General features: G+C 37.8%; 1 protein-coding gene across 3 annotated transcripts; it reads right to left on the minus strand.

The window, feature by feature from the left end:
- Nucleotides 1–2696: 2696 nt before the first annotated feature.
- Nucleotides 2697–13130, minus strand: LOC137951731 (protein FRIGIDA-ESSENTIAL 1-like). Of its 3 annotated transcripts, none has more exons than XM_068798609.1 (6): nucleotides 12771–13130; nucleotides 5529–5784; nucleotides 5178–5401; nucleotides 3621–5092; nucleotides 3438–3526; nucleotides 2697–2874 (listed from the first exon to the last, which is right to left on the minus strand). In XM_068798609.1, exons 1-5 carry the CDS (start codon nucleotides 12901–12903, stop codon nucleotides 3482–3484), a joined length of 2130 nt encoding a protein of 709 aa, XP_068654710.1. In that variant the 5' UTR covers nucleotides 12904–13130; the 3' UTR covers nucleotides 2697–2874; nucleotides 3438–3481. The 3 variants fall into 3 exon arrangements, with proteins under 3 accessions (XP_068654710.1, XP_068654708.1, XP_068654711.1); XM_068798610.1 differs by having other exon boundaries at nucleotides 2807–2874; nucleotides 3464–3526; XM_068798607.1 differs by lacking the exon at nucleotides 3438–3526.
- Between the last annotated feature and the right edge of the window lie 3362 nt (nucleotides 13131–16492).

The raw sequence follows: 16492 nt of genomic DNA on the forward strand, positions 1-16492 counted from the left end.
TTTGAATGAAAAAATGAATAAAATTTAATCAATCTCTAATTGATTTGGTCCTCTCTCTCTCTCATCTCACTCAACCACCAAATAATAGCAAAGAAAACACCCCAAGTCATTGGTTAATAACTCGACTTCAAACTTTGGTTTTAACCGACAAACTTGAGGTGCATGTGTGTCCGGTAGAAAGTGGAGAAAAAAGAAAAGAAGTTTCTTTCTCTTATTTGGATGCTCATGAAACATAAGAAAGAAAAACTTGCTTGTTTGAATCTATGGACTTACATGAAACAACATTTTATTACTAAATACTCTGTATCAAATTTAATGAATTTGGCATAGAGGCCGAAATCATCTGTAGATATCCCATCGATAAAAAAAAAAATGATGTTACTACTCTAACACCATTGTCGTACTAATTTTTTTGCTTATAAATACTAATTACCTGTAAAAAAACTACTTTGAATTAGTAGAAAAAATTATTTACCTAGAACCAATAATTGAATTTGCTAAACATTTGAAATAACCTTGCGCGAAATATTACCTTATTATTAAATATTTTAAATAAAATAAAATTGAAAGTAGGAAATGTTCATCAATAATTATTTAGAAGTAATCTAAAAACTAAATTGATAATAGCAGAGAAACATCCATCCAATAAAAGCAAACAATTATCTTAAAAAAATAAATATTAAGGAAAATAAAAAATATCACTAGAAAAAAATGTGAACAATCCTCTGATGGTATGAAACATCCCTTTACTATCATTCACTGAAAACTTTAAATTCTCATGACGACTTTTTTACAACATGGAAGAAGAAATGTATGAGAGAAGGGTAGAGAAGTGAAGAGGAAAAGAGGAAATTTTTTTGTTGATTGTGTGAATAGCCCAAAAAGTTAAGAAATTTTTTGAAGTGAGGAACAAGATGCAGTTTGTCATGTGTTAGGTCTTTTGACACACCACAAATTACACACTTGAAGGGTGGATATTCACAAAAGTGATTACATCAAAGTCTATAAAGGAGACCTTAAATTTTGGAATCTCTGTGGACAATTTGTCATGGTTCTGTTGGTCGCCTATGATTGGATGTGAGGTGCACCATGTTTGACTTCTTATTGATTGGAGATAGGTGAGGAGTTGGAAGGCATGTGTTGATATCTCATGTCATTTGTCCAGATAAGATGAGGAAAATTGACTACTAATCCTAGGAGGTTCCCACATGGAAATGATGGGAGGCTTTCTTTTTTCTTTTCCTATCATTTTCATATAAATTCAAGGAAAATTTGCTGGTTATTGAGCAAAATTATGATTCTTTGACCAAAGATACTAAAATGATGACATGTAGACTTTAGGATGGAAATGCCCCTAGGTTCAGTTTGATATTATTTTGTTTGATTCTCATATTCTAACCCAATCATCTTCTCTAAACCAAAGAGATAGTAAAAGTCAAAAAACAAATCTTTAGGTTTTATGGAATTCTTGCCTAGGAGATGTGATCAAGGATAAGGAAACAGACGCCACTCGTCCATTCTCAATAATTTTGATTTTCTCGTCTCCCTTGTCCGTTTTAGGTTTTCTTTTCACCCTCTTCTATGCTATCTCACTCGTTCTTCATTTTTCAGAGACCACAACTTTGATGATCTTGCCTTCATCCTAGTAGTTTAGCTCTACTTCTTCCAACCCTCTAACTTTCATAATGAAACTCAAAGTGTATACTTTGTCCTCAGTGTCCTTTAAGATGGTGCCAAATTAGAACCTGTCATACTATTGTCAACCACAACTATCTGATAAATAGTATTGTTTGTGAGTCCATAGTGAGCATAATGCCCCTCAGTGTGAATACTTTGTTATTTGATGGGATAAACTACTATTTTATAACCAATGTTGTTTTTGTTTGTAGGGTAGTTCCACATTATGCAGTATACATTATGCAAAAATTAATGGATACCATTACCTACCAAACAACCGGAGTCATTGAGGAAATTTAGAGAGACTCCATGGTTCTCACATGATTGAGGTCAATGTTTTATCACTATGCAGTGGTACAACAGACTTCTAACTGAAATTTACAGAGACAATATGGTTCATGAAATTAAAATTTCTCTGCAGCCATGTTTATCACACCTTTAAAGATCAATCTCTTGCAGGCTCTGAATCACTATAAAGTTCCAAAATCCCCTATTGAGACTTCTTACAGATAATATTTTACAATTTCGAATTCCTGCACTGTATTAGAGGTTCCATTTTATTTAGAAATTCACCACTCTCCCTTTCTCAAATAAAAAAACATAAAACAAAATGGAAAAACAAAACAGGAAAAAACCAACATCTGTCCTCACCACATTACACTCCACACCTCTAAGCCACATCCTCATCTCTTTGTTCTCATACCTAGTTCCATATAGGACTCAAAAGTAATTTGCAACACTTTTTTTTTTTTTTATTAAAGGGAATACAGAAAAGAGAGCCATCAATATTTAAAATCAATAGCTTCAATTTGATGTTATTGAATACTTTGCAAGTAAAATAAAGCAAATAAATGTGGATTTACCACAAATAGACATGGAGATACTTTCAATAAGGTGATCTTTCAACTCTTCTGTCCTCTTATTGTATTAAATATAATTTAATGAAAAAGTTCTAGAAATAACATCCTCATTTGAATGGAGTATCTTCCCATAAAAAGGTCCAGAATAGGCGAATGCTATTGAAAAAATAAACATAGTGCATTGATGATTGATAAAAAATATCCTCAAGCAGTAACAAACTCTGATAGCATTTCTGCAGTCATTCTAGACCAATTTCGGTATTTTACCTGTTCATACAAACTTCATTGTTACATAGCTTTTCATATTCTCTTTGAAAGGATGGGAGACCAGCAGCATCTGAAACCCACAACAAAGAAGTGTCAATGCCTCTGCATTAAGAAACTTTTTGAAAACCGAAGAAAACACACAAATGAAATAGAAGATATGCAATGAGCTTAAGGTGTTTCTATGATAATATTACGCCAGAATCCAAATGGCCTATTCTTGCACATTCTGCAGCAACCTAATCAAATTATGATACGAGAGAGGGACCAATGAAAGTCAAGAATGATGAAAAATACAAGTGCACCAAAAACAAATAGTACAATTAGTGAAGAAACCGAAAGTGGCCTAACCAGCATAACTTCTTCAGTTTTAGGTCAAACTAATGAGAAAGTGAAACTCAATATAGGATGCAAAATTCTAAATTTTCTCTTCTAGACACTAATTCAAAACCAACATCAATGATCATGCAAAACATTGACAACCTTGAACCAAATATCACCCTGGGATCAATAAGAAATACCAAAGCACCCACTAAAATTATTCACTGCCCGGAAGTGAGACATATCAAATTAGTGCCATAAGCCAAAGCACATAGGAAAAGTAAAAACGCATTTTCAAAAGTATGCATAGAAAACCTCTAGATGGTGTGACATTCCAGAACCTCTATAAACAAAGTCAATTAGCTATCAGCAGCTCGAGCTTTAGTATACTTTTCAACATAACCCTGCACAATTACATATATTTTAAAGATTAGGCAGGTTTATGTTCCAAAAGCCTTCGTATTCATAGAAATGATCACAATTCAATCTAAATCTCACCTCCACAAGTCTAGAAAGCTTAGATCGTGAGGAAGAAAGATACTGATTGATTGAATCATCAGTACTTGGAATTTGATAGGGCTGTAAGGTGCTAAGCACTTTGTCAACTGCTTTCCTAACTATTGCCTTGTGAGCATCCTTACTTAAATGACCTCCACGCCAAGATGGTCTGACCAACTCTTTGACATAATCCACCAGGGTAATTCTGAAAATTTTGAGAGCTTTAGATTCCTTGTCATGTTTACTTCCATCTGCTTCACCTTTTGATTTAGCTTGAACACCCACCTCCTCCAGGTGTTTTTTATGCTCTTTCCTTTCTTTGGACATCATTATTTTATCTTCCTTTGGCCTGCCATCTTGGGCATCTCCAGCAGTTGCTTCTAGGGCAATGTTCACATCTGGCTTAGTTCTAGAAATATTCTTGTCCAATACAACATCAGATCCATTTGTCATCTGATGAGGCAGATGCTGGATAACTGTACCATAGCTATTAATAGTTGATGTTTGGTAAGCTTCTGTTCCCCCATTAGAAGGTTCCATGCTATCAATAATAGGATCATACTGATTCCCAGGTGATGAAGACACACCTATCGGTGGACAGAAGGATGAACGAAAAGGTACAGATGGCTCCCAATCACTTGAGAAAGACTTTGTTTTAAACCCACTGGATATTGGAAGATCCTCATCACGTCGAGATTGGTAAGGTGAAGAACTTCGAGAGAAAGATGAAGACCTACGAGTGTAGTACTCTTTCTCACCATCTAACAGAATTCGGTCATCAAGCAGCTCAGTGCTCAAGGGGCTGAATCCACGACTAGATGAAGTTCCAAAGACAGAAAGCGAATTGTTTGAGCGGGAGATACTATAGCTTGAATTCAGTGGACTACTAGATGATAAGTACTCCTCATACAAAGAGAGCCGACCATGTGGTTTTATGGTAGTTTCTCCCCTGCTGCTCTCATAGGCAAAACAACTTGATGCAAGTTTGTAATCTGGAAGAGAGTTACTTAAATCACAAGGATATTCTCGTCTTAACATCTTATCATACAAAACCTCTCTCTTTTCTGGGCCTATATTTATGGGACTATTGCATTTTCCAGAAATATGTTCTTTATGAGGTTGATCATAATTTTCTTGATGTAATCGGGCTTGTTCCAACTCATTCAGTGGATACCTAGATGACCAACCTTTACCCAGAGTGTCTAATCTGCGGAACTCTTCTCGAGCCCATGGTTGTATCAACAACTCATGGTTAAGCATAGATGAATCATGTCTCACACTGTCCCTCAGTAATACTTCCTTAACAGGGGGGATAACCCTTGGGTCGTTTCTAGGAATAGGTTCTGGTTCAAACTGTTGGGTTTGGGCTCCTCCGTATTCTCGAACTAAGAGCCTTGTTGCAATAAGATCTGATCCTGCTGAAGAAGGAAGTTCAGTACATAATCTTGATCTTGTGACGCCTTGTCCAAAACCTGAGCACAAGAAATGGAGTCATTAGAAACTTTCAATGGAAACCTCATTGAAATGAAATCTCTGGAAGAGTTTATCTTCTAATACCTATTTGCTCCATAAACTCTCCTTTCCCTGCTACTCCGAGATCTCTTCCACTAGGCGAGCCAGAATTATCAACAATAACTTTCTCATGGAGGAACATACAAGAGCTTCCCTTGATGCACCAGCCTTTAGCATAGAAGTCACAAATAATTGCTGAGCGTTTAGCTCTATCTTCCAATTCAGCCGTAGGGGACAAGCTTCTAGGTCTTTGTCGAGGAGTGAGGGAGCTGAAAATTAGCAAGCATTAGCGAAGTGTTCAAAAAATGAGATCCCGACAGAATAACATAGTTTAACTCATGTGAGCACCACTAGCCTCATTTGGAGCTCTATCACGGCGAGAAAAAGCATACACACCCAGATTTGGTGAAGGGAAGGGCATTGGACCTCTTGGCATTTGAGTCATCTTTGACATGGCTCTCAATAGCTACTTGATTCCTGGTAAGCATGGTTGGCACATGTTCCGTCGAGCATCCAAGTTTTTCATTTGAAGCCTCCTCGTCATGTTTTGGAAGAATATTCAATGCTAGATCTATTTTTAATTTCTCTGCAGTAAAACTAACTGATGATGGATCCAGATCATCCCCTCCAAACTTGTGTTCTTGGCTCGAATCTACATGGGATAGGAGGAAAATCAAGAAACACACCAAACAGCATTCACAAAGAAAATGCCTGAGATCTATAATATTTATTATCTCAACCAAAAAATGATGAATTGGAGAAACAAAGTGAAAAAGCAGCCCTCTTCAGACCTCATATACAAGTTCATCATGGCATTGCTTCACCATGACTTTGAGAAACCAAAAAATAATATATCTCTTTTCCATTCTAGGAAAGACAATAGCTTGTCTGGAAGATGACCCTGGTTGCTCTGTCCCTTCCATCAAAATAGGAAACGACGTAGCCTTACTTAGAGACTCTACCACGAAGTACACCACTAAAGATGTCAGTGTAAGTTTTAAAATGTCTGCAAGCCTAGCTGAAGAGAGAGGTAAGGCCAAACCAACACAGTAGGACAAGGCTAACATCATCACGAATCAAGTTGATGGTTGAGACTCAGAATAGATATTTATAACAACTGATATATCCAATCTAGTTGACAATGAAGGAGCACCTTTCATCAGATTAAATAACCAGACTACAATTACGTAATGATGCTAGGATATTAACAATACTGAGAGGAGAATAAATATTGAACTCTTCCTCTTTAACAAGAGCAAAAGAAAGAACTTAATTCTTCACTCCACATGGAATATGTGCTCAAGTGCACAGACATATACTTGCACATTAACGCACAAACATACCTAATGATAGCTTCAAGATAAAATTTCAAACATCAATCTCAACAGAAAGGCACACTAGCTTCAATATGGTGTTTGACAGTAGTGGATGACTTCCAGCACAACAATATCCCCTCAGCCAGCATCAGCATTCAGTTGTGCGATGCAGTTTCCCTTAGATATTTCTTCTTGATGCATTTTTTTATTTTTTATTTTTTATTTTGATACAATTTTATTTTTTATTTAGTAGCTGGCTCAATTTCAGGCGTTTTGATGTTCATTTGTATATTCTTTCTAACTTTTAATGCAATTCATACTATTTTAAAAAAAAAAAAATGCATTCAGTAGTATAGAGGAAATATCAGGAGAATGACTCCACCACATCCAGACAAAATCCTAGCTGACAGAACATTCAAACTGCTGTAAAAAAGCCTAGTCACTCACTTATTGAACTCTACCTTGGATAAAGGAGAACATTCAAACTGCTGTAAAAAAGCCCAGTCACTCACTCATTAAACTCTACCTTGAACAAAGGACAAAAGAACAGAAGGGAACTGAGACACAAAGGAATACGAGGAAGTCCAAAGAAAGAATTATGATGCCTAGAAGGAAGAAATCAGAAAGAGAAATTCTTAATAGGAGAGTAAAGCCAGATAGCTAGCATGCTTGTATTAACTCAGTGACCTTAAAGTGTAAATGATTAGAGAGGTCCAAAGCATGCTCAAGTTGATCAACTAACAAACCAAAAGGTGAGTCCACAAATATTGGCTAATAAAGACATGTACTGTCCTGTTATGAAGACAGGTGACTTTAGTGCAAAGATTGAAGGAGATGTCCAAGATAACATCAAAAGAAATCCTTAACATGTAAAGAAAGCCAGATAGTCGGCAAGCAAGTATGAACTATTTTGAGCTTATGGGATCAATGACGAGGGAGGTCCTATGCATGCTCATGGGTGAAAGAAGGTTTCAAGATAAAGAGAGAAATAGAACAAGAAATGTAGAAGAAATCTCCTTCGATGATGAGGGGCCCAACGAAAGCAATCGGAACCCTGCGATTCAGCGAATAGAGGGGGTGTCTGACCACTTGGAGGGGCAAATTTCTCTCGAAGACTGGTAAGCTAACTCTCATAAAATCTCGTAAGCATGGCATTCCCAGTTACTATCTCTCCTTGTTCCACTATCCCACCTCCATTAGAAACCATCTCAAGGGTCTCAAAAGAAGATTCTTGTGTGGACCCAATGGGGGAAAAAGTACCACCTTGTCAAGTAGGCCAATTTATGTAAGCCTATCCAATTAGGCGATCTCGGAGTCCGAGACATTACTATGACCAATTCCGCCTACCTCATGAAGTGGATTTGGCGGTTCAACACATCCCCGAACTTAATCTAGCAGGCCCTCGTTGCTGCCAAAGCCAATATTTCAAATGGTTGGTGGACTGATGGAGGTCGGCGCTACCGATTGTACCCTATTTGGGGGAAAAACTTCCTTCTGATCCCCACCTTCTATAAGGCTGTCAAGCGTTACCCAGGGAATGCGCACCTAACTAAATTCTAGTCAGACTTGTGGATGGGGGATAAAACTTTAGACACAAGCTTTGGACCCATCTCCATCCTCGCCATTTGCAAAAATGCCACTATCTCGGAGCTATGGTCGGACTCAAGTGGGTGGAACCTTGGTCTTTGCATAACCCTTTTGGACTCTGAAGCCTTGTTAGCCTCTAATTTCCTCAATTGCCTCGCCAAAGTCAAAATCCATGATCACATATTCGACACCCTCATCTGGACCCCTTGCCCCAAAGGAACTTTTACCACAACCTCTGCTTATAAATTTCTTAAAAGCCCCACTAATTCACAACCTCACCACCCAACAACTCCTGCCTGGTCCTTACTTGCTCCACCCCGTGCAAAATTTTATGTATAGTGTGCCTGTAGGAACAAAATTCTCACTTTTGACTCCCTCATAAGGCGGGGAACTCCCGTGCAAGACACCTCCTGCCCCTTCTATCATAACTCCCTAGCAACCGCCTCGCATGTCCTTCTCCATTGCCAATTCGCTCATGCCGTTTGGACTAGCCTCCTCAATAGAATTGGGATCCAATTCTGCATTCCCCAAAGCTTGCCATCCACGATCCTCTCCATCACAAACTCCTAACTTCCGAAGCTTGGAAAAATGTTCATATCAACTTGTATGGGCCACATTCCTTGGGCACTCTGGAAAGAAAGAAATAACCAGAAATTCAATTTTAAAACCTCTCCTCTAGAGGTACTTGTGGAAAACATTGTGGGACAAGTCTCCTCCTAGCTACTAACAAAGAAGGACTTTGTTACTTCATTAGTACTGATTTTACCTGTGGAAAACATTGTTGGACAAGTTTCCTCCTAGCCACTGACGAAGAAGGACTTTGTTCACTTCAGTAGCACTAATTTTAGAGGAAATTGACACCTGATCGCCAAGCTTACGGGGCCTCCCCCCCCATCATGGCTATGTGGTCCCGCCACCTAATGAGCACTTCAAGATGAACTTTGATGGAAGTGCCTTTGGATGTCCGGGTTCTGGGGGGTTTGGTGGGGTTATCCATGATGGAAATAGTCGTCTCTTATTCTCCTTTGCGGCCCCTCTTGGTATTTCCTATTCCACTATTGCAAAACTTGTTGGGCTGCTTCAAGGCCTCTTGGTTTTTCAGGACCATCTCGTTGGGCCCCTCATCATCGAAAGAGATTCCAAGGTCGTCATCGATTAGTGTGCCAAGAAAATTCACCCACCCTGGCAGCACTGGGATATTTATTTCAAAATTTGTAATATAACTTCTAATCTAAATTGTACATGGGTCCATACCCCCAGATCTGCTAATCATTTGGCGAACATTCAAGCAAAACGGGGTTCTTCCCTCCAACACCTTGTTGTGGAGGACGGCCTTGCATGATAGGTTGTATTCCTTTCTCTTTGAATAAATATTTACACATTTTCCTTAAAAAAATGTAGAAGAAAGTAATTAGGATGCTCAAATTGATCAACTAATGATGCAGGTGGTGAATCAGCAAATCTTGGGGAATAAAAACGTGTGATTGTGACTTGTACAAAAGGATGAAAGAAGGATACAAGAGAAAGAGAAAGAGAAGAGAGAGAGAGAGAGAGAGAGAGAGAGAGAGAGAGAGAGAGAGAGTATACTAGAAATGTAGAAGAAAGTAAGAGTTGGGCCTTTTCTTTATGCACATGGACTGTATGTATCAATTAGTAACAGTTTACCAACACCTAAGTATGAAGGTCAATGACATACTAGGATCACTTTGAGAATCATTACTCATCATCAGCATTAAACTTTGTACCAACTATAATCGGGAAAGGCACAAGAATCCTCTTCCTTCATAGTAAAGCATGCCAAGCCCATTGTTAGGCACGATTTACAAAAAAAATTCGCACAATTTCCTTTTCAATCATTTCCAACCCTTTCTCTACTTCTTGCCTCCAAGCCAAACCCTTCTCCCTATTATACTGCTAGATCAACATCAAACAAGTCTGAACTATTCCAAATGGTGCTCTCTTGTATTCTGAATTATTGGTGCCACTTCTACGTGCCCTTTAACAAGCTCGTTTCTCTCACATTAGTTTGCGGTTTAGCAAAACATTCATCTTAGTATTCCCGCCTCTATGACTCTCATCTTTTGCAAATGTCTTCTCCAATGTCCAACATCTAAAGCATGGCAGAACAAATTGTTTAGTACCTAGCCAATACTACCCAAAAGACCGGCCTGTTAGGAGCAAAAGGCATAGGTACTTAACCCAAGACCATAACAGTACACACTACCCGCCCGAGCCGACGACCACGGCGGCACTAACACAGCAACGAGAGCCGGGTCAGGATCCCATAATCCCTTACGGCCCAACGCCAGGGGCGTGCGGTCCTCCTGCACGCGCGGGGACTCGAACGCGGGACGTAGCGCCTGCTCTGATACCAAATGTTAAGCACCTAACCAATACTACCCAAAAGACCGGCCTGTTAGGAGTGGAAGGCGTAGGTACTAAACCCATGACCATAACACAAACAAGTGTACTGTAAAATATTACCTTCACCAAATGGTAAAAATAAAATAAAATAATAATAATAAATAAATAAACAAATAAACAAATAAAATTGCCCTCACCCCTTCTCTTCATGTGCACAACATACGTCACTCTTCACTGCTCTGTACTATAATGAACCTGTATCTATCCAACCAATTACATCCTTGATCTTCCCTTCAAGTAGATAACAAAGCCTGGACGATGAAATGAGCTTTTTGCGGGGTGGAACTGAGCCATCTTCTCTTGGCTCAAACCAATAATTTTTTTGGTTTTGAGAATGAAAAACCTTCTTGAAACTAAGAAGGGCTTAATGCTGATCCTTGGGTTAAACCCACAAGACAGTCATGTACCTGCCCAACCAGTTCAACACCCTCATATGTATCTTTTCATTCTTTTTTTCCTTCAAATAAGTCATTTCAGTATACTTTTTCTTCCAAGTGTTCATCAACAATAATAAGGACCTCTCTACAACACTTCTTTGAATTAAAGAAAGTCCATGTTTAGGGTATCCTTCCTTTCTTAATATTTCTCCATGAATCGTGGAAGGAGAGAATACATTTTCAGCCCATTTTTTCACAGAAACATGACATTTGTAGCTGATCTACCTAATGTTAAACAAACTGATTTAGTATCATCATGATCCTTGCACTTTCAGCATCTTCCAAATTATTTTCAAACTACCATAGGCATAGTTCCTTCTTCGTTATGCATGCAATAAATGCCACTGGTACACTCTCTTTGACACACTTATTTAAAGAAGTTATGACAAGGTTAATCCGGTAGAACAAAGAAAAGTTCAATTGAAGATTTCGTGTTCCACAATTTTCCACATTGAAACTTGTCAGTGAGTTAAGGGTAAAATTGCAGCTTTCACTAAAAAAAAAGATAAAATTGCAGCTAAGGTTACTATTCATTAAGAAAAAAAATTGAAACTCCTAATTAGAGTAAATCCTTTGGTAGCTTCAGGTTTTGTTTTCCACCTTCCGGAACAGCTTCAGGACTCCATCAGTCCACTCCCTAGCAGCCTGAGACTTTTTTTAAGCCTCTACTTCATTTTCAACGAGTAAAAATCTTACTTCTATATCATATCACGTTCAAACTTCAACCTTTCTCATATGGAAAGTTTGTGAATAAACAGGAAAAATAAAGGTACACTCGCTGGTGCTCACTCAAAAGGAGTTTTTTTTCCTTTTCTTTTGAGAAAGTGATCAAATTTTCTAAACAAACAAACTAATAGTCATTGTACAGAAAACAACCATTAAGAAAGGAGAAAGGAAAAGGAATGGATGGATCATGCACAACAAGATGTCGGAGATCCATGCTGAGCTCATCAGTTATTTATTTTTTAGATGAAGAGTATACAACCAGGTTGTGGACAGTCAGAAACAATGTCATGAATCTTATCTAAAATATGCCCAAATCTCCATAGGGAAAATTGCTAACTGATAATATGTATAAATAAGATGGAAAGACACAAATCTGCGTGAACACCAACGTCACACCACCATATGATAGTATTAGCTACAAGAGCTAAGTTTTAAGAATACATGGCAAGCTGTCTTTCCAGAAAAAGGTGGATCAAGTCAAGCCTTCTATATAATCTGTTAACAGAAATAGAACCCACTGAACTTGGATATGCTGCTAGTGGTCACCAATAACATACAGCATGCCTAGGGCCATTACCAACCTCTCTTAGTGCAGTGAATGGTATTGAAGTAGAGAAGTAACTATTTGCTACCTTGTCAAAATTCAAAGAATCAATGGACTTAATCCTCTTACATCTTCTTGAACTGTCAAAATCTAGATTCTTAATTGCTAAAAGAACAAAGTTTATCCATGCACAATTCAAGCCACTGTGAAACTTTCTTCGTTTTCCTCCTTTTTTATGAATTTTTTGGGGCACTAATATCTTGTCATATACTTTCCAGTAAAGACTAAAGCACAAGAAAGCTTAACTAGAACCTGAGGGTTATCTTTTTCTACCAATGTATATTAAATTCTTAGGATATTATATATGAGTACCCATTCAAAGAAAAAATATTCAAGTACTCAATTCGTCAATCACATATTTATAATAAAACATGAAAAACCGAGATGCTAAAACCATGATTCATGCAACAGAGAGACAAATATTCACTCATACGATGTAATAGACAGATCATCCAAACATAAAAAAATATAGAATACATCCAGGCAATAAATCGTGACAAAACCTTGTCCCATGGAGGCAGATGAAAGGGAAGAAGGGACAAACCATTTGCATCGTCATTCTCCGCTCCTACTTCGTCTGCAACGATACCATTACTAACGCTTTTACCTTCCGAAATGGAAGGCTCAGATTGCCCCGAGACGGAGGCTGGCTTGTCGTCGTCTTCAGGAGGAGGCATCTATACATATATGGGAGTTCTGTTCACTGCGATTAATTGTCAGTCTGGGTGTTCCTTCAAAGTATAAATCAAATCGGTCGGAGAATGAGGGATCCCTTTCAGTGCTTTAGCTGCTTCTTCGGTGGAGCGATTATTTTGTTGTGCGATTCTGCCCCGCCGTATGGAAAGGCCTGACACAAGCAATGCTGGCGAGCTCGAACAAGACGACGGAGGATGAACAGGGCCATCCGTGGGTAGGAATTCGTACTCGCCATGTCAATGGTAGATATATAATGGATCTCTTATGTTGTACTGGGATGAGATTTAAGTAAAAACAACATGTCGATCACTTTAATTTTTTTTTTTTTTTTATAAAAAATAAATTAATTCGGAATCAGAAGCGGGCCGTCTTTCTCCTATCCACATCCTCATGGCCTCAGCCTGGCCCACCATAAAGAGAAACAAAAATGGGCCCAGCCCACTTCTACTCATATTAGAGCAAGCCATTCAACCACATGAATTTTACTTATATTGATGTATGTTAAAAGCATAATGAGTTAGTTGTTTTAGTTCTCTTACATTGTTTATTAAAAAAATTCCTAAAATGCTCTTGTAATTTATACCTAAAATTATAATATAAATACATGGTAGGAGGAGTTCGTCCCCGTTTATGACTGAAAGGGGAGGTCTTGAACAAACTCTCTTTTGAGCCACTTCTCCACTTGTGTTCTCTTTCAATCTCTCGTCCTAGCTAACTCTTTTCTCTCTTTTCCTCTCTTCTCTCTTCTTCTTCTTCTTCTCTAGTCGTGCTAAGATTATGAAACTTTAGAATCTAACATGGTATCAGGGTAACAATTCTAGGGTTTCAATTTGAAGTTGGCAAGTTTTTTTTCTATACAAGTAAACAGTTGTAATTTGACCAAGGTAATTGCAAAAGTTTGAGTTTTTTTGTTGAGAAATCTCTTAAGGTAGATAAGTATTCATCAAATTTGTGTTTTAGGATCTCTCGTTGAGTACCTAGAGCTTCTAATTGAGTTTCTGATTTTTTTCATAATTTTGGATTTTTTTTCTCCAAAATTGATCCTCATGAACTCGATTTTTTGAATTTTGGTTTTCTTTGTGTCTGATTGATTTATTAGATCCTTAAATATTTTTTGTCATCAATATCAAGTGTTTAAGAGGTATAAATCATATTCTTATATGTTGCCATGAAAATTTAAAATTATGGCATAATTTATTTTGTTTAGCTCTTATATGCTAAGTGAGTTGATTAAGATTTTGTTCTTAGAGTTTGATTGTGTTTGCTTCATTCATGCTTGAGAGTGTGCTTTAGTCTCTCTTCTAGTTTTAAATTAAGTCCTTGTAAGGTCTAAAATTCAGACACCTTGGTGATTGATTGGTTAATTAATAGTATGGAAGAGTTTGTGGCTAATAGTCCATCTTGAAACCGCCAAAAATATATGGGATATCGAGAGACTTCAAAGGTTCTATGATGCTTTTATGGTCATGTACAATATAAAGTATTCAAAAAATTTCAATGAACAATTTGTCTGTTTTAAAGGATTCTTGCAAGGGTTGAAACCTTATTCCACTGACATTGTTGTTCAAAAAATGCAAGAGAGGAATTAGTTAAAACTATTTGCTTGGTAATATACAACCATACTTGGATGTCACCAAAACCCAATTTTTAAGTTCATTTGCAAAGCCCTCATTTAATAACATATGTGCTAAAAATGATTAAGATTCCAGCCAAACAAACTGATCAAAGAATTGAACTTTATGAGACATCAACCATGGTTAGTCAAGGTCGAGATCAGACTTATCAAGGAAGGGGCCAAGACAAAGGCTTTGGTAGAGGTAGAGGGAGGGGAAGAAGTTCTGGTGAGTCGTCAAAGAATTTTTTCAAACTTGTTGAATTTCTGGAAAACAGAAAAACTTCACTTTGTTGTAATTTGAATATATGAGCCTCTATTTATAATAGATGAAACAAGTAGATTCCAATAACAATTAAACTACTATTGTCCGAGTTACACCCAAAGTTAAACACTAAAAGATAAATCTTATAACAATTAAACAACTGAACACAAATAGAAGATTAACATAACTAAAACACCTTTAATTGAGACTCTTCTATGAGACCTCCTCTTGTGAGACTCATGTAAGACTCCGCCATAATAATTATGGCTTTGTGAGACTTCTTGTTGTGAGAGTCATGTAAGACTTTCATACATGTTCTTCAACACTCCCCCTCAAGCTGGAGTTTAAAACTTCAACTTGCATGGAAAAAGATTTTTTGTCTTCAATTTTCTTGTTGGAAGATATGAATGAGTTGGGGTATCATTGATGTAATTGTCTTATTTTTTGTCTCTTAATCACTCCTATTAGGGTGAGGGGTATACTTATAATATTGGTTCTTTTGACATCTATAATTAAAGCTTAAAGGGGAGGGTTAGGACAAATCCATAAACCTATTCTTCCTCCTCTTTTCTTTCCTTCACTTATTCTATTATTCTTCTCTCTTCTTCCTTCTTCATCTTCCTTCTCTTCTTACACATGATTGTAATGTATGAAATCTTGAAAATCAACATGGTATCAGATTTGTGATTTTCAGGACTTCATGAGGTTAATTCGCCTTGTGGAATTAATCCAAAGATGCATGGAAAATAATGGTTGGAAGCAACTTTGTTTGAAATCACATAAGCTATTGATGAGTTAACTAGCAAGTTTCATTGACAATCCTTGATTTGTGGTTTACATAATTGAACCATTTAAGTTGTCATACTTGTTTTTTAATTATAATCATGAATATGTGATAGAGATAAGGATAAGAATAGACATATAAGTTCGAGATAGACTCAAACTCAAACTCTGAAGAGTTGTAATCACCTACAATTTTGTTGTAATTCTATAAATAGTGTATACCCGATCAATGATAATCATGAAAAATATTATTCTCAATTTCTAAATTCATTATGGTATCAGAGTTTTCAATTAATTAATCAAAATCAGCTCATTGTTGCAAGAAATCCTTTCTTAGAAGTTGTCATCGTTGTCGCTGTAGATTGCCGCCATCGGTCACTGATACTTTTCTCTCCCCCTCCTCCTCTCTCTAAATAGCTCCTCGTAGAAGCCGCAGCCCTTCCGTGTCGCCGACAACAAACCAAAAACCCCTTCTTCCTCCTCTGTTTTGTTCCCCCTATCGCTGGCAACAGCCCTATGCCCTTCTGAGCTATTGCAAATCCTTGTCAGCTCATCCCTGTGAACTAATCAATCTCTCTCCCCCACCACCGAACCCCGTGCACGACTGCATGTTGCACCTCCAAAATGACTCTTCGCCTTTGTCGCGTAGGATTTTCCCCAACCGGGCCATCACATTTGTCGCCACCATCATCGTTGACATCGTCATCAGCCTTCACTCGTCATTCTGTCTTGCTAGTGCCATCACCATCGGTGCCCATCACAGTCCTTTGTGCAACTTTCCACCCAACAGGATCACCTATCACCAAATCTTCACCTTCGTCATCGTCCACATTCACCGTTGCCGCCTGTCATCGCTGTCTACTCTGGCGGCGACCACCCTTGGTGCCGCACCAAACTCCCTCGCGTCGTC

Source organism: Aristolochia californica, unplaced genomic scaffold (genome assembly GCF_029961685.1).
Source record: "Aristolochia californica isolate CCGP_79_NKW_82.1479 unplaced genomic scaffold, dmAriCali1.0.hap1 SCAF_15, whole genome shotgun sequence".
Lineage (NCBI taxonomy): Eukaryota > Viridiplantae > Streptophyta > Magnoliopsida > Piperales > Aristolochiaceae > Aristolochia > Aristolochia californica.